Raw genomic sequence first — 23,781 nt, 5'->3', positions numbered from 1 at the left:
TCGCCTCCTATGGCATTGAAAATAATCCCTTTGCTTTTATCCTTCTATAGAAATTGTGCCTGTGCGCTTTTCTCTTTTTTTAAATGTTGACACTGTTTTAATTGAATTCCTCAAAAGAATCCACCTGATCCTCGCTCTTTTTTTTGAATGAGCTTATGCATTGTGAATGTACTTATTCTCCAGGTCCTGTTGGCAAGCAGTGCCAAGGACAGCTAATTGAAGGTGAATTGATAATGCCCCAGCTGTCTGTGTGTTGCAGCCTCATAGCCGGTCTGCTGTGCACGTCTTTGATAAGTAATTCATCTGTTTGGCCTGGCAGCACTGCCTTGTTGCTTTCATGTCACTCTCTCTCTCTCTCTGTATGTGTGTGTGTGTGTGTGTGCGCATGTGCATATGTGAAGCCTTGGATGCTCTCTCCTCGAGGCTATGTGTCTGTAGTCATGGTCAGCAGGGGGTGAAACCTCTGCTGTGTCTGCGCTAGCACTCCGGGTCTCTGGGTGGCATTACAGTACTTCATCTTTTTTCTCCCAAGCTTCCTTATAATTGGATCTACTCCCCCCCCCCCCAAAAAAAAAAAAAAAAAAAATCGGTGCAAGTCAGCCGCCACCTTTCCTAACCTCCACAAAAACTTCATCTTCAGAAAACAATCCAGGAGTGATGACAGCTGATGTGACAGTGGAAGCTAAAGCTCACTAGGGTGCCACCTTCCTGCTCCCAAACCGCCTCCTGTTGCTTTAAAGATGACTTCTTTCCCCTCGTGCGAACCCCCCCCCCTTCCCCTCCCTTTCCCCTCATGCCTTCCACACTTCACCTCGACCCACCCCACCTCTGCTTTTGCGGTGCGATTCATTAACATGTTGAGGTGGACATATCGGGCCACGGAGCAGCAACTGAATCAATGCCCTTGTCTACCAATCTGCCCTTTATCATGTTAATATGATTTCCATTGATGGAACGCTTTTTCAAAATGGCATCCCTCTATGGTTTTACATATTGACTTTTTAATTCATGGCCCTCAGTGCTGCATCACTCTTGTTGTGCCGCTGCTGCAAGAATGCTCCCAGATCAGAGACGGATGTTGCTTGAGTGTGGAATTGACTTCAGGGCAGTGTTTTTTATTTTCTTTCACTTTTTTTTTTTCCCATCTTACTTCGTGCCTCTTCGCGTGTGCATGTGCGTGCATGCTCGCGTGCGTGCTTGTGCGTGCGTGTGTGTCTGCAGGTCCACTCCTTCCCTTCTTAACTGCTGTCTCCCTGTGGTGTGTGTATTCTCTTGTTAGGACCAAGAAGAAGAAGAAAGCCCCGCTAGTTTCATGTCGCTGGGGCAATAAGTAAGATGCCTCTTTGCTAATGTTCTCACCAAAATACAATCTGGCCTCAATAGCAATAATGTTTACGGCTCCTCCCAATAGCCAGTGGAGAATCGCCTGAACCTGTAACATAGCTATAACAGGAAATGAGAATTTAATGCCCCGTAGAGCGACGTTGTAGAAGCAATATAACATATATATTATGAAGGCTGAGTGATGTCTTTCTTATCGTAGCTCGTGCTTTTCCATGTCTGTTTCTTTGGAGATGATTGTTATTATTATTTCCATGTTTAATTAAAAATTGATCCCAAAATTTTACTTTTCTGCAGTGCAGCGTCTGTATACAAAATGTAAACAACACTACAGTGCTTCCAACTGCATACTTCTTATTTTGCTTGTATTATTGACTCGGTACTTATCCAGTGGATAACCGGTTCATCTGCAGTATTTCTGCCCGATTAATGCTTAACCTAAATCAGTTAGGGTGTCTCATGTATCCGAGGTCCGAAATAGTTTTCGTCCACGACAGTCGATCATTTTACGCTGTATCGAATGTTTTACATGAAAAACAACCGTACTGTAAATCAGGAGCTTCACAGTCTGCTCACAGAACAGTGTTAGTAATGTTTTAATCTTCCATTAGGACAGTGCTTCTCAATTATTTCCTGCTACGCCCCCTAAGTAGCATCATTTGTCTATAAAATTGTTATTATAAGTACATCTCTGCATAACATTGTATCCTTATTAACATTAAAGAAAACGAAAAATGAAGAAAAAAGAAAGAGATATAGATCAACTTCAAACAAAGAATAACTTTATTAATGTTGCTTTTTTGTCTGTAACAGAAAATATCTAAAGTGCATGTAGTAGTACTGCAACTCTCTAAACTACTATGACTACATTTAATAGAATAGAATAGAATAATCCTTTAATTGTCCTACAAGGGGGGTAATTTGGTTGTAACAGCAGCAAAAAACTTTTTTTGACATATTGACATCATGGACAATAGTTACAAAACAAAGTAACTGTCCTTATCAAACTATAAACATTTTCTTGACCGACTTGAACCAGTCTGAAAAATAGAATTAAACAAAATCAGTAAATACATTTAAAATTTTCTTCATCTCCCACCATCGTCGCAGTGAAGCCAAGTGCTACACTTGGTCATATTTCCTCATCTTAGCTTTCAGGAGACGTTAGTTTTCCTCGTTATCTCCGTCTCTCTCTGACTTTCTTTTCTTTTTTTATTATTATCTCTTTTATTGGGACAGCTGTTGAACATAACAGTAGTTTGCCTTTTTACACTTTCTTTGCTGTCACATTTTAACTTATAATTGAAAAATAAAGAAGACAGAAAAAGAAGAGGAAAGAAAAGAAGAAGAAAAAACTAACAAACAAACAAAAAAAAACTAGGGTTAGGAGGCAGCAGGGCAGGTAGGTTTACGTAGTACTCAGGGTTGTAACATCATATACAAAATCACACCTCATATGCTTAACATAGTCTGTCCATTTAGACCATATTCCATAGAAGGCATCCCTCTGAAGTTTAAGAGAAAACGACACTTTTTCCATCGTATAGATCTCTTGTACAGAATGTATCCAGTCTTCTATTGTTGGTGGTTTCAGGCTTAAGCCATCTTCTCGTAAGAGGCTTTTTACTTGCGGCCAGAAGGATATACAGGAGTCTTCTGTTGTTGGAACTTTCTTTTCATCAATGTTTGAGGGTCTTGAGGATTCCTGTATCTCCTGCACTGTGCTGAGTGTGTGCATGCTCGGTGCAAAAAACTCTGCCACCTGCTGTAGTGGATGTGCATTCACACTTTATTCTAGGACGGCAAAAAAAAGCACGTTCAAGCATGTTAGGATTAAGTTCAACTGTGAGCATTCACAGCTCAACTGTACGCTAAACATGTCCAAGCGAAAGAAGAACGATGCTGCTGATGTGAACTGACGACCTGCCGTGAATGTAGCCCGTCTCTTACTTTTTAACATGTGGATAAAATGAGGAGGTCGGTGGATGATGGAGCTACTGTAACCAGCTTTGGCTGATAGTTAGCACTTCCTTCCTGATGATGATCAGTCAGGTATCAGTGGGTGATGTTGTACAGTTTTATTTAATCACCTAATCTGACACAGGGACCGTCGCAGCAGACAATGCTGTGCAGCTCAGCTTTGAGTGGAATGATGCAGCTGTGGCAGTATTACCCATATGGAACACATATATATAAATCTTATAAAGTTTGTATCTTTATAAGATTTGTATGAAAAGCACACAAGAGTGAAAACAGATTAAGATCCCTTAAAAATTATATAAATGAAACTTGTATGTTTTGGATACTTCCTAAAACAATATATGAAAGTAATGAATTACTTTCATGAGTAAATCATATGCGCCTTCTATGATTCACTATATGAAGCAAGCCAAATCTGATGCAAGTTTTTTAAGTTTTTTCTATTGGGTAGTTATGTAAGCAACAGCTCTTAAAAAATAGAGATATGAAACAAACAAATATAAGGTTTTGCTGTTTTCCACCCGCTCAAATGTGATGCAATCCTGAAAATAAAGCGACCGGCACAGAATAACAGGAGAATGAGATCACAACAAGACGTGATGTGCAATCTGGAACAGAAAATCAGTCTGGAAGGTATGCACCTCCCACGGGACCTTCCCAGTGGGTAATTATCCCTCGATAGTCCCCAGAACTGTTTTGTCTCAAGAAGCTAATGATAAGGCAGGTGGCTGGATGTGTGGCTCCTGTACTCGACATGCAGAGCGAATGCACGAATATCCCGAACCTGCTCGTGTAAGGGGGGGAGGGAGCAGGGGCGTGTTAGTTCAGATAAATGTGTCAAGTGGCAGAGAAGGTAGAAAAAAAAAATGCAACTGCATTTTAATTGCACTGCAGTCAAACATTCGTCCAGTGCTTTTAAGAGAGAGATCCAATTCATCAGACGCGCAGCTACTGTGCGCCGCCACCAAATGTGAGCTACAGTTGTCTCTTAGCATATATGAACAATTAAATGAAAGTGAAATTACTGCCAATGCAGCAACATTTGATGCTCGGCGATTCGGCATCCAATCACACGCAGGCGTCGGCTCATAAAACGTTTCAATTACAGCTGCGGCAGAAAGCAGCCAATCGTGCCGCCTTTGCTTTGGCTGTTGACACTGAACTTCAGCCATGTACGTCTGGGGTTCCTCGGTGGAGAGCCTTGCAGATCTATGTTGAGCTCAGTGATTAAGCAATGGCTCTTCTCTCCATTTCAAACGACAAGCTGCCAGGGACTTTGGTTTTAAATTGTGCAATTAGTGATCTGGCATGCTTTGCTTGGCTTCAGTCAGACTCAAATCCCAGTCCAGGGCCTCGCTGAAGCACAGTCGACAACACATACTCCAGGAGCATTTGTCAGACAAATTCATCTGAGCCTCCACTTCCACTTTGCTCTCCGAGCACACTAACCTCCCTCAAATGTCAGCCAGAGTATTTACCGTCTCGCTGGTGGGTAAACAATTGCGATCCAGGTTAGGTAGCACCAGATTTACAGTGATTCCTCTCAATCAGAGCAGATAATCATTCACTGTTTGTTAGTTTTTTTATACAGATGGAGCGAATTATGTTGAGTGTGCACAAGCCTCTGCCAAAACTCCAACTACTCGCTTTCACTATATTAAAAATGATCTGTTTCCCCGCAGTCATAAATTATAAATATATTTACATTTACAATATCCAGCTAGCTGCTATAATAAATCTACATAATCTCGTTGCAGCAAATATATAAATTAGGTTGCTTATTTTAGGTTGCAAAACTACAAACAACCACCTCTCGATCGTTACGTTGGCTCAAAAACGAAAGGGGGGCTTATATAACACAATGATTAGTGTGCTATATAAATAACCCAGGCTTGGATAATATTGAGAACAGCTTAGATAATAGCCTTAATATTTGATTTTCTCTTTGAAGTCGGGGCTGGGTGCATTAAAAGTTTAAGAAGAATATGGTAAAACTTGTCATCACCACCAAGATTCATTTGAGCATGTATTTTTAATAGACTCTTGTAGGAGGAATTTCCACAGCTCCGAGAACTGCTTTCATTTCGGCAGCAGTTTGTTTCATGTCTAAAGCCGAGCATCAGGAGTCTAGCATCTGACCAGCTGGGATTTAATGTGCCTTGCTGATAGATGAAAACTTGCAAAGTTGCAGAAAAAATATTCTGAATTACAAGTACCTTTCGCCCTCCCTCCTCCTTCGCTCACATCCAAAAGTACAGCTGGATGCTAAATATTTTTCTGCTCGGCGGAAACAACAGTCGTCTGCAGAAATGGCATTATGTGCCGTTTATCACTGCTATATTTGCTGTGGTAATTAACTTTTTAATGCTGGGAGTTTTGATATCTATTACAAATTAGCGCTGTTTTTTTTCTACTTCTCATCGGGGACACAACAAACATGAGATGTTCTGGGCGCATTAGAATGCAAATTTCCCTCTGCAGCTTTCGTTTTGTTTCTGTGACAACTGTTGGATCGCCGTGGCATGAGGAGAACGCCAGAGAGTATGCTCTGCCATTCATCACCGACGATCCGAGCTCCAGCGGTGAAAAGAAATAAAACTGCAGAAATCGCGGCCTATAGTATATGTCCCCGTTTTTAGTTGAGGCTTTCAAATCTATGAGGGTGATTTCACTGATGATCACTTCTCTCCCTCAGGATGAGGAGCTGTAAATGTTAACAACACAGAGTTTTTAGATTCTGGCACAGGCTGAAATCCCATCTAACTGCCAATATGTGTTTCTGCGGTTTAATACGCTTTAACCCAGTCGCGTCTGGCTGTGACGGACATTTAGTGCATTTAGCACTAAAGTACTTTTTTGAGCTTCTTACTACCTTAAACTTCTGTTTAACTACGTTTTAGAGGGAACGATTGTATATTTTACTACGCTACATCAATTTGAGAGAGCGATTGTTTCTTGTTATCTCAGAAAAAAACAGAGATTATACAAAACATTTCACTTTAGGAAATGAAATTTGTTCTGGGTAAAACATACATTAATGCATCAGTGCTGGTGCACTGTTACATAGTGGGGGGGGGTTGTTTTTTAAGCACTCAGATATATATAAATACAATCCATTTACCATATGGCAAATGTATTCCACAAATTGGATTGTTTTGCGTTTTTGTTTTTTTTTTTTTGTTGCATATAATTAGTACTACTGGACCAGCTCTTCATCCTCTCGAGGATACTTGAGGGTGCGTGGGAGTTTGCCCAACCAGTCTACATGTGTTTTGTGGACTTGGAGAAGGCATTCGACCGTGTCCCTCGGGGTGTCCTGTGGGAGGTGTTGCAGGAGTATGGGGTGTCTGGCCCATTGCTACGGGCCATTCGATCCCTATACAACCGTTGCAAGAGCTTGGTTCGCATTGCCGGCAATAAGTCGGACTCGTTCCCGGTGGGTGATGGGCTCTGCCAGGGCTGCCCTTTGTCACCGGTTCTGTTCATAATTTTTATGGACAGGATTTCTAGGCGCAGCCAAGTGGCGGAGGGCTTTCGCTTTGGTGGCCTCAGAATCTCATCTCTGATCTTTGCGGATGATGTGGTTCTGTTGGCTTCATCGGGTGAGGGCCTCCAGCTCGCACTGGAGCGGTTCGCAGCCGAGTGTGAAGCAGCGGGAATGAGGATCAGCACCTCCAAATCTGAGGCCATGGTTCTCAGCCGGAAAAGGGTGGAGTGCCCACTCCGGGTCGGGGATGAGTTCCTGCCCCAAGTGGAGCAGTTCAAGTATCTCGGGGTCTTGTTCGCGAGTGATTGGGGCAGGATTGGGGCTGCAGCTGCAGTAATGCAGACGCTGCACCGGTCCGTCGTGGTGAAGAGGGAGCTGAGTGTAAAAGCGAAGCTCTCAATTTACCGGTCGATCTACGTCCCTACCCTCACCTATGGCCACGAGCTGTGGGTAGTGACCGAAAGGACGAGATCGCGGATACAAGCGGCGGAAATGAGCTTCCTCCGAAGGGTGGCTGGCCTCTCTCTTAGAGATAGGGTGAGAAGTTCGGCCATCCGGGAGGGGCTCAGAGTAGAGCCGCTGCTGCTCCACATCGAAAGGAGCCAGCTGAGGTGGTTCGGGCATCTGACAAGGATGCCTCCTGGGCGCCTCCTGGGTGAGGTTATCCGGGCATGTCCCACCGGGAGGAGGCTCCGGGGCAGACCCAGAACACGCTGGAGAGATTATATCTCTCGGCTGGCCTGGGAACGCCTTGGTGTTCCCCCGGATAAGCTGGAGGAGGTGGCTGGGGAGAGGGAGGTCTGGGCCTCTTTGCTTAGCTGCCCCCGCGACCCGGCCTCGGATAAAGCGGATGAAGATGGATGGATGGATGGATAATTAGTACTTTCTCTCGTGATTATACTGCATTTTCAAATATATTGGCAAGTTGTTTTTTTCATGTGTGAATTTTGTCATTTTCATTTTGCCAACTCGGGACTTTTCCATCTTAAGAATTCGACTTGTTAAATTATTAACCTATCAGTGCAATTGCTGAATAGTGCAACAAGCCGGTGCCTCCTTCCTTCTTGTTGTGTCGACCTAGAGCGTAGAGTTGTACCCAGACGCTGACATTGATTCTCATAATGTATAAATAGTAAATGTAGCGCTGCGGACCAAAGTTTCAGAGTAAATAATCTATCCTGAACCAAAGGTAAGCTAGCCGCATGCTGCAAGCTCTTCTCCAGGGACATGTTTGGCCTCATGAAAGCACATCTCATCTAATTGCTGCGTTTTGTTGGAGAATCCGTCTCAAATTAATACCGACCTGTGAAGTTGAGATGTGTGAGTACCCTTTACGAGAGCTGACTTGGAGCAGGAGTTTGCTGGTCATGACAACAGGTCTGATTCCTGCCACAGTCACAGCGAGCAGTCAGCTGCTATCCAGAAGTGAAAATCTTGGTAATTTAGAAACGTCTGCATGTTTCTGCCACGCGGTCCCACCACGGTAGTTTGCCCGTCTCCCTAAGCAAACACAGCAATTACAGGCACTGTCAGTCACTGTCAGATGTGGCATCAGTGATCAATCCAGCTCATTGGGCTCAGGACATTAGACATGGATATACAGTATATGCAAGGGAGTTAAACCCTCCCCGCAGCTCCCTGGCCTGCTGTTCATACATGCATCTGTTCGCTAAAACTGACACTTTCCAGTTTAAACGCTAACAAAACAGCATTGTCCCTGCGCTTTAGGCCATCCTCGTGCGGTGGTGGTTGTGGTGTGTTCCAATGTGATTCCTTTAAATAACGATGGGATATCATCTGTTAAAAACACTGAAGTGAAACATCAGGTGTTGGTATCGCTGCTTCAGAATGAAACACTAAGGTTTATTTCCTACAATGGCCATATCACGGCCACACACACACACAGGCAACACAAAACAGGCAGAAATTGGGGCGGAAGAGGCAATGATACCATTTCCAGATGGTGAATTCAGTAGACCAGAATGCAATGAAGCAACAATACTTTTTTAACTATGTCCCATTTGTGACACGGTTGTCTTTTTTCACGTTTTAACTACGCTCACAGTGAGCACCCCAAATCTGCTTGAAGTAATGACTGAGGCATGTCGGCACATTACGCGCATGACTGGAAACTGGAGATAATGAAAACGGGAACTCCTGACACAAAATTCCCATTTTTTAATATTCAAAGGCAGTCGGTGCATATGATGCGCCAACCGTGTTCACCTCACAGAGGTCTAACTTTATTTAAATTCTGTTTGTATTTTCCTTCAGCTGCCACTCACGCCCTGGGTGCACTAGACAAATCTATATATGGTGGGATCAGTGGGAAAACAATAACTGAAATAGCAGTGGAAGGGAGTAGTGGGTAGACCAGAGGCATAAATGACAAGACAAAAATAACTCCTGGAACACTGTGAGCCCCGCAGACAGATGGATATAGGAGTATCTGAAGCAGGAGTTTTTCCTGTAAGTGCACAGTTATCACAGTGTCAAACCACGGAGGAAAAGCGCTGTAATAGCCCCATTCTTAACTTTATTTCATTGTAGCTTCTGTGCATGCACATTATTCTCATCTGCCCCTGTCGCCCTCGCACAGTACAACAGATAGAGATCTATAAGTACGATTGCCAGTCTGCAGGGAACCAGAGGCGAAAGGGGCTTTGTTAGGCTAGCGGTCCCCGCCTGCACGGCTGCGCTCCTGCACGGGTAAAGAAACAGCTTTACACACTGACCTCAGAGCTGTTGTTTAATCACCAGGGCATTTTAATGGCTTGTCAGAGTAATGAAATATGGTTGGAGGCTACCTGGTGCAAACATTACGATAAATCCCTCTCACACAAGCCTATGCAGGGCTTAATGGTTATAAATCATCACTTTGGGGAGAGAAAAATGACAGCTATTAAAATAATGAATGGGATGATTAATTTTTCACATTAAAGATTAAAAGCTATGAGAGGTATCATCAGATATTTGAGCCGCTGTAAACGTTTGAAAGTGAGAGCTTATTTTCTGCACTTTATGACGCCCTCCGTTTCTTCACTGTCATCTAAGTTTCTACCCCGTTTTTTTTTTTTTAAATATATATTTATTTTTATTTTATTTTTTCTCTTTTCTCTGTTTGCTGGCTTGGTGCGCCGCCAGCGCCGGCATTCCTTACACCTAATTTGTGCTCTTGTAAAAGTGCTCTGAGGAAAAGCCTTGAAGAACACTTATTGCTTGAGGCAGTACAGGACCCTCTCAGCCTCTCTGCAGGGGCTCCTCGTGGCTCACGCTGACATTATTTCATACCTCTAAAGCTGTCATACCTATAGCCTTTCACAAGAAGAATAGGAAGAGCTAGCCAAAAGTGCTTTGTTTTGGGAGTCATTTATTATTTATTTATTTTTTGTGCATTCTTGTCTCTTTCCAAATGCACATCTGTTTTGTTGCTGGTGACATTAGTCAACTTTCTGCTTTATGTTGAACAAAGGCTGGATGGAATCGCACATGCTCGCTGAGCTGGAATAAATCCCCATGTATAAGCAATCTAACACAAGCTGTCTCTATGTCTCCATCAGATCGCTCCCAGGAGAAGATTTGTTATCGGACATACACAGGAGTGACAAATTATAGGAAAAACATGAACCATGACCCCGACAGTGCAGGGATCGGACGGCTCTGTTATTCTTTGTCGGGCATGTTGCTTTGGGTCTACTTCTCCCTCAGAAGGGTCACTTCAAGTCGATACAAAGTTGCTCTGAGTGATCTCCTTTTTAACCAGTGATGAAATGAATGGCCTCTTCAAGGATGACAATACTCCCATCCATAGGGCGCGAGAGGTCACTGAAGGGTTTGATGAGTGCGATAGATTTATGTGAATCGTTCCTTTTGGCTTCCATACTCGCCGAGTCCAACACAGTTGAATGGGTTACCAATCACAGATTGTGGACTGACATTTAAAACTTAGTTTGCTGCCAACCACACTCAGCTTTATGAACTTTGGTGCAAAGTATAATCATTACTGCTGGTCTGATGCGCTTTATTTATCAACGTGGTCGCAATGCAAAAAATTTAACATTTCCTCTTATGACTGTGGGACCTGACCACAGCCTGTGGGGTTGAAAATAAAGCTAATGCAGCAACACTGAAAGCTGTAGTTCCTCAGGTGACCACTTGAGGCTGGTTCCAAAAGTTTTCAGTCTGGTACAAGAATGGTTTGAGCCTCTGTAGATTATTTCATAGAGGTCAAGTGAAACTTCGAGTTCATTTGAGTTTGAAGTCAGGTCACTTTGATAGGTGCATAGCAACACAGGAGTCTGTAGCCACTAGCTTTACGGTCAGCCTCACCTCTGCTAGTCTGAGTCACCAAAGTGGACGCTGCTGGTTCCCTTCTGCAGCAATTATCTTACAAATGATGTGGCTGCCTTTTCAGTAATTGTACTAACAGCCTGTCTGTCTGGCAGAACTACAATTAGCTGGTAACTGTCATCAAGGTATAGTTCATTCTAGTCAGTTTGACCAAATATCAACAGTCTGGCTTCGGTACTGAGGTTCTTTTATGTCATTATGTTTGCGTGGTGCACTTCTCTTACATACATACTATACACAACCTGTTCAGCAGTGTAGCAGTGGTTCATCATTTAGAAGAATACTCCATTAAGTCAAATTGTGGTATTTAGTTAGAGCAAGCAAGGCAAGCAGTACTTGCCTAAAAATACACATTAAAATGTACCGAAATAAAGCTATTTGTCTACTTAAAGCTTCTCGCCTGTCAGTTAATATGTAAATCCAGCTTTTACATTGCTGCCAGCCTGTGGCCGCAGTCGGATGTTGTTGCTGAAAGCTGTGCTTATTTCATTCTCATGAAAGCAGCTCTGTCAGGTTTGAGGGCGTGTCCCTGACTGAAGCCGAGTAAACTCGGAGGCTAGTAGCTTTTCCTTTAGTGGTTTTGGATAAACTTCTGACCTTTGAGACGAGACCAGAGTGTGAAGCAAGCTGCTGCTGGTCAGCTTTCATTGCTCTGAGATTAGCTATGATTTGTGCTTGGCATGCTAACACATTAGCATTAGCCAATTAGCTAACGCCAGTTAGATTTGTGCTTGGTATGCTAACACATTAGCATTAGCCAATTAGCTAACGCCAGTTAGATTTGTGCTTGGTATGCTAACACATTAGCATTAGCCAATTAGCTAACGCCAGTTAGATTTGTGCTTGGTATGCTAACACATTAGCATTAGCCAATTAGCTAACGCGAGTTAGCATTTGCAAGTAAACAGGCTTCAGAGATTTAGCATCGTAACCTAGGAGTTCCCCCTTGTTAACCGCTTTGGCTAACATGTATGATGTAGAGAGGATTGAGTTTGAGATATTTTTTTTTTAATAACTCCTTTTATAAGGAAAGCTGTGACGATGATGGAGAGGCAGCAGCTCTGACCATGTCCGGGCTAATAAATCAGGCAAGTTAAGCAGGTGCAATCTTAGCAGTACTTTCAGATTAGCATCTACTAGGATACCTGAATGTAATACGTTTAACCAGCTGCTTTGCTAACACTCCACATTCATTTTTCATTTATATTTTGAATCCACTGTGGATATTAATAGTTAACCATGTCACACACTGATCCAGCCTTTTAATTTAGCTGATTTTTCTAATTATTATTTTACTGTACTGTTCGAAGAGGCCTGTGATTTGAAACAACTGTGTGTTTCCTAGATATGTGGCTCTCACAGGACAGCCACTACAAACACATGATTTATAGAATATGATGCTGGGCATTAAACAGACTATAAAGTATTTAAGATTAGCTCAATGTGCAGCAGTGATATTAATCAATTTAATACTGATGCGGAACATTTTCCTGACGAACAATCATTTTTATTTTGATATTTTATGCACAGTTTCCCAATAATATTGTTTTATGAGTTGTGAGGTGTTTTCATGGTGTTTTATTGCTTCTTTTCCTGAAGAAATTGTTTAGAAATTTCTCCAGCACTTTACATCTTCAGCTTATACTTGGTAATATAGTAGATTTGACTTTATTTAACTATAATACTAATAGCATTTTACAATTCTTCAGCCAGGAAGGATTGCAGAAAGGTGAAGATGTCCATGTAGAGTGAAGACAGGCAGCACAAATGGTATGTTATAATCTCATCCACTTTATCTTGTTAAATAGGTAAATACTTTTTGTAAAAGGTTACGCCTCTGTACTGGCATGAGCCGTGCATTAAGCAATGATGAAGACGACACGCTCGTCCCAGTAAAACACCTGAAACATGGAGAGTCGACGCAGAGGTGCACTGAAGCTGTTCGGGCAGCGAGTGGTGCCCCAGCACCTTAAAAGACACTGGATGTCGGCTTTCCCCTTTAATTTGTCACCATCCATAGAGTCCTAATTCAGCATTCACTTCCAGGGACTCGGTGCATTGTTCAAACATACATCACCCAAATTGCGAGGCAAAGATTAGAGGGGAAAAGCATAATTAGAACATTAATAACCATACATGTTGGGGAACATAAGTAATTGAGTTTTTATGATAAATAGGAAGGTAAACAAAAGGCAGGAGAAGGAGAGGTTCATTTAGATACTCCAAGCTGGGTCTCAGCAGAGACATGAATGTAGGCTTCTTCCACTGTTGCCCAATTATTTCTGTGTTTCCAGGCAATGATAGCATTGCTTGTCCATCTGCAGCCTTCAAAGGGATATTCAAATAGTCTCATTGAAGCAACGGCGCCATTTGTTGGCAGGGAATAAATTGTTGGCTGGAAAAAATTTTCATCCTCCCGGAGCGAAACCAGGTATTTGTGCAGTTAAAGTTATTTACAAAGTGGTGCGAAATTTTAAACGACTCCCAGCGATTCCTCTCGTGCCTGTTTTTCCCCCCTTTGATTCCTGCCATGTCAATGTGTGTGTGTGTGTTTGTTTTTGGTTGCTTTTTCATATGCTGTCACCAGTGATGCGTGCGATGGCCACCCACACCTCCTTCATGTTCTTCCAGCTCTTTCTTACCGTCCGCTAATGATCCAGGGACACCGAATAGGGCTGCTGAAACAAAATGGCCACCTTAGCTGCCCACTTATATCTCAACCCTCCCCTTTCGAATCAATTCTGACATTTCATTCTGCCCTTATAGAAGGTAATGGTGCATTCAGAGGTTGTTACCGATAATGTTGAAACGGTATTGCTTGGTTTCATTGGATAGATGTACTGTAACCTCTGCTGTGGGATGGCTCCAGCCTCTCTCCACCTTGTGTGTCGTCCCTTTTTTTGGCGGGTGGGGGGGTTCTCCAAGACTGAGATGTTGGTATTTACCGGCTCAAATATCTCTTTTGGCACAAGTGGGAGCAGCGTTTTTCATTTTTTTCCTGTTAACAAATAACCAACCAGTGTTTGTATTTTCCTCCCACTCTTGTGTTCACACAACATGAAGTGAAAACACCCTTTTAAGTCAGCTAGTCAATATGCTGTTTCTAATATATTATTTACTGCCTATGGGCTGTATATCTGAATGCGCTAAACAACTGTTTCGGTTTTGCAGCCATAATCATGTAGAGAGAAATCACAGAGCCAGATGTCTGGCCCTCGTTTTACAGCGTTTATGTTTTCCTCCGAGTTTATGTAAAATTCATCCTTCCCTGTTTTATTTATTCCCCCGTTTTCACTGACTCAACAATTAGTCAATTCCCAATCAACAAGAGAAAAGAAATTGCTTTTAATTACTTTTGATAAATGACAAATTGTGTTGGCATGGCTCCCTGCAAATGCTTAATCAGGTGCTGGGCGGGGTAGGGAGGCGGGAACCAGGAGAAGGGATTTCTGCTGGGATGAAATCAATGCGGTTTCTCTGCGGTTCACCGGCTGGGCTTCTGGGCAACAGCCAACCAGAGGCCTGCGAAGATACACAAGTCAGCAGAAAAACCTCCTGCTGCATGAGAACAGTCACCCACTGAGGCACAAACATGCAGGAACATTCAGATATATATGCTTTGTGCATTGGCTCTGCATCTCACACACACGGGATGTAACGTCTGACAGCATCGAGCGCCGGTGATTAATACCAGCTCTGCAAACGATGCACCAAAACGTACTCGGTGTAATTGCGACATTGTGTTTTTTTGATCGCTAAATTCAGAGTGCTACTTTCCGCCATCATCGCAACTTATTGCGAGTGACAGGAGACGTCTTTAGAAACCTCGACTTAAATGGATTTTACTATAACTACTTCCTGGTGAGCAACAGCTGGAAGTCTTGTTGTTTTCAGTGAGGTTGTCAAGTTTGGTGCCACTGCGCCTGTGAAGAGACTAAACAAAAACTTGCACTTCCTCACTGTATCTGGCACCTCATGCTAGCTGGAGATGCTACGCAGCAGGACGAAATGTCAAGAAACGGCTCCAGCGGCTCACGCCCCGACAACTACACATCATTGTCTTTATGTGGAAGTTGTGCGAACGTGTCAAACAAATAAAATGCTACTTATTTATTAGTTATTTTAAGGTGTTACTTATTTACTTTGCAGAGCCAAACTAATCACTTCTCCTCATCTAACTAGACGTCCCTTTAACTATCCATTAAAGGGACAGTTCAGTTGCAGTAGCATATATGCATCTAGCTTGTTTTGGAGGCTGTAGAAAGGTTATAATAGAGCCTGATGGCGCTGGCCTGATTTTGCACCAAAAACGAACATGAAACTGAGCTGCTTGGTAAAAATTTGTGAGGCGTTTCATGCAGGAACTATTTACTGGTTGCATTCAGTAACTAAATGAAGGGTTCAGCTAGTTTGCACTGCTGCTAAACCAAGGTGTGCACCACTCTACATCCTGACATTCTGTTAGAAGTGCAAGCCTGGACTCGCTGCTAAATGCACGCCCCCTTCTGCACAGTAATATGGCTGGGGGGTGTAGTTGGGTAGAAAAAAATTGTTCCTGCGTGAAACTGCTCCCAACAGGGTTTGTAGATTTTGGAAAAAAACTAATGCTGCTGAGGTTTTCAAAGGATTTTTTTTTCTTTGAGCATCACACAGTGAGAACCATCCAGCTCTACAGGCCTGAAGAAAAAAAGTATTTCCCTGTGAATTTTTCCATTATGTTATCTAAAAAAGGTGAAAGTCTCTAAATATTACCAGCCAAAAGTCTTTCTTCACTGTACATCAGGTGTAGTCGACATATGGGTGAAGTTAATATCGCTGAGGTGACCTGAAACATGGCTTCGTGTTTAAGATATATTTTTTGATTTTGGATGAAAATCTGCTGTTAGAAACATGATTTCTTTCAGATTTTCTGCACGTGTCTCACTGATGTTGTTATTGTGAAATGTTTGATCACCGTGAAGCAAAAGTGTGATATTGTGGCAGCTTTAGTATGAAGTAGTAAAAGTAGAAGGCTGAATTCTGTTCCCTGTTTCATTAGCGCATAATTAAATGAATCACCTCGTCTCGTCGCTGCACTCTGTTTTCTAATAGGAGCTTTCCTCTCTTCTCCATTTTCAGGATTCATCAGCACCTGTGCCAACAGCAGCGAGTCGAGTGACCCAGCTCCAGGCCGACCGGCTTCACCTGTACATGGAGACCCCCAGCTGGGCAGGTCAGACTCTTAACTAACCCCCTTCGGACCCCCCCTCCTGTTGGTCTGTTGTGTTCTGGTTGACTTTTTTTTTTTAATCTTATCTTATAGCCAAGTGGCGTTTACACTGAGGTAATTTATCCACAGCTTTTCCTGAGCAGAGGTTTAAGTTGTGAACGTGCTGCACATTCGTTGTCTAGTTTTGGACTTTTTCCTCCTGTTTTTAGCTTCACAGGCTAAAAGATCGAAACCAGATTTTTAAAAAATTGTCTTCAAACTTTCAGTGCTTTATTTTCATTATGAGATTTTTTTAAAGCATCTTATTCTGATGTCTTATTGATGGTAGGTTCAGTTAGATTAAAAACACACTTTACTAAAGTGAAGCGACAGAGAAGAGAACTGGGATTACCTCTCCAGTGATACAGCTGCTCACATCGCCCCGGTGATGTATGCATGTACTCCGGGGGCTGTCAGAGGTCTGTGACGTAGGTCATGGATGTGGTTTCATGTGTATCAGAGCACGCACACTCTGCAGCTGGGGATGTTCAGGGAAGCAGCACACTTCAAATTCAACCAGGGAGCGCAATGACATGTTTCTCAGGGTGGTACAGCATTAAAGTCCAGCTTGGGTGGGGGTCACAAGTCCCTGTTTAAGGCCACTCTGTCTGCTATGGCAATCCTGACCAGTCAGTTTGAATTAGGGCATTTATTAATATTGTAGGTATTTGTTTTTCATTTATAAACCATCTCAGCCCATCCGCCCGACGCCCCTCTCGCTCACAGCTGTCGCTAACTTTGTAACTTTAGAGATTTAGCTCCTACTTGCAAGACCTAGCAAAGCAAATCTGCACAGCGTCCTCCCGCTTCACAACAACGTCTCGCTCACCTTGCACGGGAACAGCTCTCTCCGTCTCTCTGCTGTGTCCGTCGGGTAAATGAACAGCATGTCGGAGTGGTGCACAGCGGGAGAGAAAAAAGTAAGAGCTTCTCTTTCATCTGACTTTCTCTCTGAGCGATCATATTATATACAAATATAATAGGCTGTATATAAAAGATAGATGAAGCCACTGTCACATCACCGAGCCTTTGTTGCTGCCTTTCGGAGACAGAAGTCGGCGTCACATTCCAATAAAACCTCTCCCAAAGGCACCGACGCAGCAAAGGCTGTCGAGAGGTCCAGTTCGGTGGCGTCAGGTGCTGAAGGTGAGGCAAAGCAAACTGTGATTGGGTGCAGTGTGTTAGCAGCTTATTTCCTAACTCTAATTAAAAGAAATTACCTTTGTGACAGTTGTTAAGTGACAAAACCTGTTTTGGTACCCGACTCCAGCTTTTTTGGCTTTTTAACACCTCGTATTTGGAGGCGAGCGCTACAGGCATCCTTTGCATCTCCATCACATCACAAGCGCTGGAATTCGTGTTACGATTTTGTGACTTTACAGCGCAGCAACAACTCGTTTGCGTGCAGACAAAAAAAGAAAAAGAGAGCGAGACCTTTGCCACTTATTGTGGTTTTTATTTCAGCGGTCGTCACCTTTCTTCACTCCAGGGGCGAAACACTCCAGAGTTTGTGGAAACGGCTTCACGCCCTTTCGGTGCGAAAGCTCTCTCACTGCGATAAAGGCTGTATGTATGCGTGTCCTACTCTACCCTATCTGGCCATATTGTGCTGATGTGCGCTGGTTAAGTAGCGGAAGACTAGAAAAAGACTCTTATCCATATGCCTGAGAGCCCAGGAGTCGGTGTGATCTCTCCCCAGATGAAGCTCTCAGCTTCCTCGCCCGTCCTCTGCGGAGCCATATAGCAGGTGGCAGCGAGGATCAATGGGCCCCAGCCATTACCTCCTCTCCACTTCATATCTCCAGCCTCATCTCGGCGGGGGGCCCGCGGGGCATGCGGCGCGTCTCGCTGCAGCACACCGGGAGAAATAGGGACGTTTTCCATTAGTCTAATTGCTCGGTTATAGTTCTATATTATTGCCGTGATCACCACTGTGGCTCGGTAATGACAGACCTCCCGTGACCCCACGTATAGCTGGTGGGTGTTATGTCTCCCCCATCACCGCCCATCGAAACTCGGCTTGCAGCGGGGCGTGGGCGGGGAGAACAAACTTAACGTGGAGATGAAAACAGGAGGGATAAACAGCCCCAAAAACGAGCAGAGCTCTTCAAATGTTTTGATGCAAGTTTAATCAAATAGCCTCAGCTATTTACATTCTCAACAGGTGCTGCGTTCGGCTGATTTATGGAATAAACACTGGAGTTGTAGTGCTTGTTCATTTGCCTCCGCTAAAAACTGGCAATATGGGGCTAATTTGCAATAATTTGCTGCTGCTGTGGCCACTGGTTAAGAATGTTTATATAATCATGATATAATAAGAAAAATGAAAATGAGTTTTTCATGCAGTTCAGGCCCTGTCAAACACAGCTCACGCACCCACTAAATGATAATTACATTCCTCAAGCACAGTATTACATTATACCCTCTTACATGGACTTTGTTCACGGTAAATGGGGGAGTATTATTTTCATTTTAAGGCGATCCGACCCGGTATTATTCCCACATCTGAGCTCCCCGGGTACAGTGGAAGGTTTCCCCCCATCAGCGATTACACGAGAAGTCTTCCATCAGTGAGCAGATGAGGTGAGGATTATAATGAATTCATTTACCCTCAAAGACGCCGCCTTTCTTCTTTGTGTTTGTAATATCCCATTTGCATAGCTCGTACGATCGGAAAGCTTTAGTTTAAGCGGCGTCGGGCTAATCGGGCCTGAATATTTCACAGCTGACCCGTAGCTCTCCCTACAGGTCAGCACATAAAAGCTGCTTCCTGTTTTGGGTTTCCTCTCATACCGTCAGGATTGCTGCTTATTATCTCGCCTCCCACTCCTTAGAAGGAGAAAATCCTTGGCCGCCGCGATTCCTCCTTTTTAAAAAATACTTCTTGTGTGTTTTTTTACAGGTGTGGGTATTGATCTTTTGCCTTTGCTGCAGGGGAGCGTGTTCACTTAAAAGGCCCGCTGATGTAGCAGAGCTTATTAAACAAATAGGCCAGAGAACAAGGCCACAATCACTTTGAATCATGAAGGAGGTTGCCCATCTTAAAGCAACACTGTATCAAATATGAAACGCTCTGCTAACAAGGTGTGTAATCTATTTTAATCAGATCATATTTTATGAAACAAGGAGAAGGTTGAACTTAAGTAAGAGAGAAAGACGGAGATTCCGAGAGGGGGAGCTGGGGATTGTATTTTGAAATCGAATGTGACGGCCAGGGACCACGACTCGATTTTACATGCATGGCTTTATAATGAAGCCACGGCAAATGGTCAGTTATGGTTAACTTTAGGGGGAAGCTGGAGCCTTGCTGTAATGGGAGGCTAATTCAGGGCCCATAACGCCTTGACAGGCTGCGGGAGCCGAGCCGGAATATGGAGAAGGATGTAAGTTGCAGGCTGAAGTTAAGGTCTGTATTTGTCTGCAAATTGCCACGTTGCCTGAGGATATAATGGGGTCAAGAGCGGCGTGGCATATTTTGCGCGCGCAGACATACTGTCATAGAAATAAACACAAAGCAGCGGCGCGCAGCCTCCCGCCGAGAGACCGGCCGACTCGCTGGAATCAAGCGCACGGGAGCGACTTGGTGTTGTCATTGCAATTCGGGCCATGATCATTTTTTTATGCCTTTACACTGACTGAGTTCACAGGCGAGTGTTTTCAATCATGTTTTTTTTCTTCTCCGCGCCATAAATTGTTTCAGATCCTGTGACACGACTAGACTTGGTTATGAATACATGAATATATATACACTCACAAGACCTTAGGTAGTGCCACTAGTCAGACGAGATAATGGATGCAGAGACGTTATATACTGCTCTGGGAGCCACCACTTGTTAGAAAAGATCTCCTTGGATTTTAATGATTAGAAGGAGGAAAAGAATGAGGCTGAACATGTTTATATCTTCTAGAAATCCTCTGCTTTTACGGTGAGTAATCACAGCGCTCCTCGGTCATCACCACACCAAATGCCTGCCTGCATTACATAAAAATATGTGCTCCTGTTTATCCCAAAATAAATAAATAAATAAAATGCTGCTATGGGAACTACTGCAGATATTAATAGATGTCTAATAATAGTTAGCAAGGTATTATTCACCGCTCTGGAAAGCACCACTTGTTGGAAGAGAAACTCCTCTGATATTAATCACTGCGAAGCACAAAGAGAAGGCATTTAACACCCCAGTGTTACGAAATGAAGATGCCGTTGTTTGCGTCGTGTTATAAATTTGTTGGATCCCGAGCGTGCTCGCAGGGCCTCTTTGCCGCCAGCATCGGGGCGATGCGAGCAGGGGGGAGGAGGAGGAGCAGAGGAAGGAAGAGGAGGGATGCCTGCATCTTTAAAAGGTAGATGGAGTGAGGGAGCGGGGCGGATGGGTGGCTGGCAGGATTGTGCTGACGGCAGGGCTTTGGTTCAGAGCATGCCCATTAGAGGGAGCCATAAATCCTGGGCTCTCTGGGCCGGGCTGTGTCAGCAGTCCACTGAATGAATTGATTTTAAACGCCACTGAAAAAAAGAGAAAGTGCAAGGGGGGAGAGTGAGAGAGAGAGAGAGAGAGAGTGACTATTTAATTCACCCTCCGCCAGAAGCCCACACCCCGTTCCACCCCGCTTCTCAATTCAGGACTGCTGCTGAAAAGGGGGAGGAGAGAAGTCTAGAAACACTGAAACTGTCACCAGCAACAAGCCCAGGGCTACGCGGCCCCCACATGTTTGATTTAAACAGGAGGGAAACACACAAACCAAATACATAATCTCAAATTCCATACAGCATTTGTTCTCCCACCCCTCTAATTTCTCCCTCTCAGCCCTCTCCTTTTATATCTCCACAAGAGAAATGAGACATATCGTAAAAAACGAGAGGGAGAGAGAGAGAAAGGCAGCGCTGCATTTGAAATTCAAATGTGTTGGATTTTGAAATTGATGTATGTGTTTATTCATTTACGAGCAGCATCCATGTGTGCATGCATTTATATATTATCAGCGGCAATGAAACGCCGCATAGAAGCCTCGTAGCCTCTCCTCCGCATGCCCCCTCGCCTTTGTTTCTTCCCCGAGCCGAAGCCGCCGTGATGTTCAGCATTGCAGGAAATGTGTTTGCGAAGAGACGCTCGGTAAATTGTACACGAGGACCAGTTTCACTCGGCCTTTGTTTCGTTTTATCTAAACGTGTAGCGGCTTTCATATTGTCTTGCTCTGTGCCCACGCCGCGACACCGCCCCCTCCACCCCGTTTCCCGTGTACTTACCTGTTAGAGTGTCATCAGACACTGGTGGGAGTGCGCCGCTGCCCTTGTAGAGAGCAGTGTTACAAGACCCTCTAAGGATCTAATCTGTATGAAACCTGCAATGTAAGTGGAATATAAGGCGAGGGTAGGGCGGGTGAAATCGATATCATATTTATCATATTCATAAATATGCAAAAATTGATCACGCCACATTCACCTGGAGCGGAGCGCCCGCGTCTGTGGAAATAAAGGAGCCGTTTCTCACTCCTTTCATATATCGTGCATGGGTCTTTTTGTGGATTAGGCCTTTTTATCTTTAATATTGACACAGAACTTAAAGCTGAAATAACTGATTTTTTTCTACTTTCTTCATTAGGGGGCAGAAAAACTCCACAGCAAACCGACTGACACGTGGCTCCAATGTATTGTCAGTCGACTAACAAGGAGACTGAACGAAACGAGGGGCTAAAAGAGGCTAAAAGTCGGGGGGGTGGTGACAGCTGTGGGTCCGTCATGCTGGAGGACCTACTTCCTTTCATACTGATTGATTTTAATTGCTAATAACTGATCACTGGAGCTTTAAATGAACAGGATGCAGAAACCGAATTTCCTAAAAATTCAAATCTCTTCATAACATTCTGATATAATGGAGGGAGAAGGAGGGGCGTCTGGTGTGTGTATGTGTGTCTTTGGGGTGGGGGGGGGGCATCCTCTCTGGCTCATTACGCTGTTTAAAGAGCCGGCGCCTCCGAATCACCTGCCCGGCTCCACGCTTCAAACAAGCTCAGCCACCAGGGATCATACATCAACTTCTCCATCAGTCCCCCGGCTTCACTTTTTCACTATCCGGCTGCGAGCACATGAGCCCCACATGCAACCCACACGGCGAATGTGGGAAAACAGATAGGATCGCTCGTTGAATACTGATCTCACGCCTGCTGCTAAAAGCACAATAAATTAGTTACAAAGCAGCTGTTACGTTGTTACGTGCGTTATCCTGAATTTAATCGGATACCTTCGGTGGACTCGCAGCATCCCGCGCCCTGTTTGTGGCATTCCTAACACACGGCTCCTCTGCATGTAAAAAGTACACTTTCTCATGCCTAATTACCCACGGGCTAAGGCATGAAGAGGATTCGCTGCGTATTACTATAAAGATTGTGAGGATATTTCACTTTGAAAAATGGTGAAGCACACAGGACTAAGGGCTTGATTACAAGGAGTGGGGCACACAGCCTCTACATCTTCCTTCCCTCATTTCAATTATGGCTGACTGGAGGCACGGTGCTGCCACCGTCCTCAAATAAAACTAAAATATGATAAAGCTGAAATATCAGGCCCAGGACTGCGCCCAGCCTCGAGCCATGTGAGGCGCCGATCCTCGGCACGTAATTACAACATTTGCCAATATTTTTTTGACGGGAGGTTCAACATGGATATGAATGAAAGGGGGGAGGGAAGGCATGAGGAGCATTCACGACACGTGATAAAAAGCACATTTCATTCTGCCCTCCCTATGGATAACAGGAGACATGCCTGCACAGAGCTGTCTCTGTGTGAGAGGCTATAGATGGCTGTATTACTTTTAAGTTGCTAGATCATTACTCGTGTGAAGATGCACGAGCGAAGTGCTGCAAACGTGGAGAGTGCTGAAAAGAGCTCGTCATGTCTAGTCATACGTATATATGGATGCTTAAAAGAAAGTGTTCCTGTTTTTGAGATAGCACCCTGCTATTTCACAACAATCCAGCTGCTGTAAGCAAATATTTTTTCAATGGGAGGACAAAAAAAGTGCTACAAAGCATATTCTCTATTCAATTCATGTTTGCCCTTTTAAGCGCTGGCCTTTGCAGCCCCCTGCAGACGGAGGCGGTGTGCGATGCGGCCGCTTTCTCAACATGACGCACCGACAAGGTGGATCTCCTCTTCCACGGTGGCCTTAACACCCCAGGCAGCCAGGGTGCATCTTATGTCAGCATTAATCACAGTCCGGCATGCCCGCCATGTCGCCGGTGCCACGCGGGGTCAGTGCTCCGCAAAGCTGGGCATTCGGAGGAAATCCCGGCCAGCGTGGCACGGAGTCTCCTGCTGCGCCGAATGCACGAGGAAGCGAATTGAGGATTTGCGCAGGACGTGATGTATTTAGGCCCG

At 44.1% G+C, this 23,781-nt stretch overlaps 2 protein-coding genes across 4 annotated transcripts in view; both read left to right on the top strand.

Moving 5' to 3' along the window:
* LOC146519468 (RNA binding protein fox-1 homolog 3-like) overlaps positions 1-23,781 on the top strand; it is a 358,350-nt gene that overhangs the window by 121,909 nt on the left and 212,660 nt on the right. For all 3 annotated transcript variants that reach the window (XM_085158197.1, XM_085158198.1, XM_085158196.1), the window contains exons 3-4: positions 12,868-12,928; positions 16,277-16,370. In XM_085158197.1, the coding sequence (XP_085014323.1) occupies positions 12,926-12,928; positions 16,277-16,370 (97 nt within the window). In that variant the 5' untranslated portion in view covers positions 12,868-12,925. The remainder of the gene's footprint in view (positions 1-12,867; positions 12,929-16,276; positions 16,371-23,781) is intronic.
* Positions 1-23,781, top strand: part of pctp (phosphatidylcholine transfer protein) — a 433,835-nt gene that overhangs the window by 385,277 nt on the left and 24,777 nt on the right. The window lies entirely within an intron of this gene.

This window comes from Neolamprologus multifasciatus, chromosome 4, assembly GCF_963576455.1.
Source record: "Neolamprologus multifasciatus chromosome 4, fNeoMul1.2, whole genome shotgun sequence".
In the NCBI taxonomy this organism is placed as follows: Eukaryota; Metazoa; Chordata; class Actinopteri; order Cichliformes; family Cichlidae; genus Neolamprologus; species Neolamprologus multifasciatus.
The sequence above is the reverse complement of the archived record's forward strand: the minus strand, read 5'-3'. Positions and strand labels throughout refer to the sequence as shown.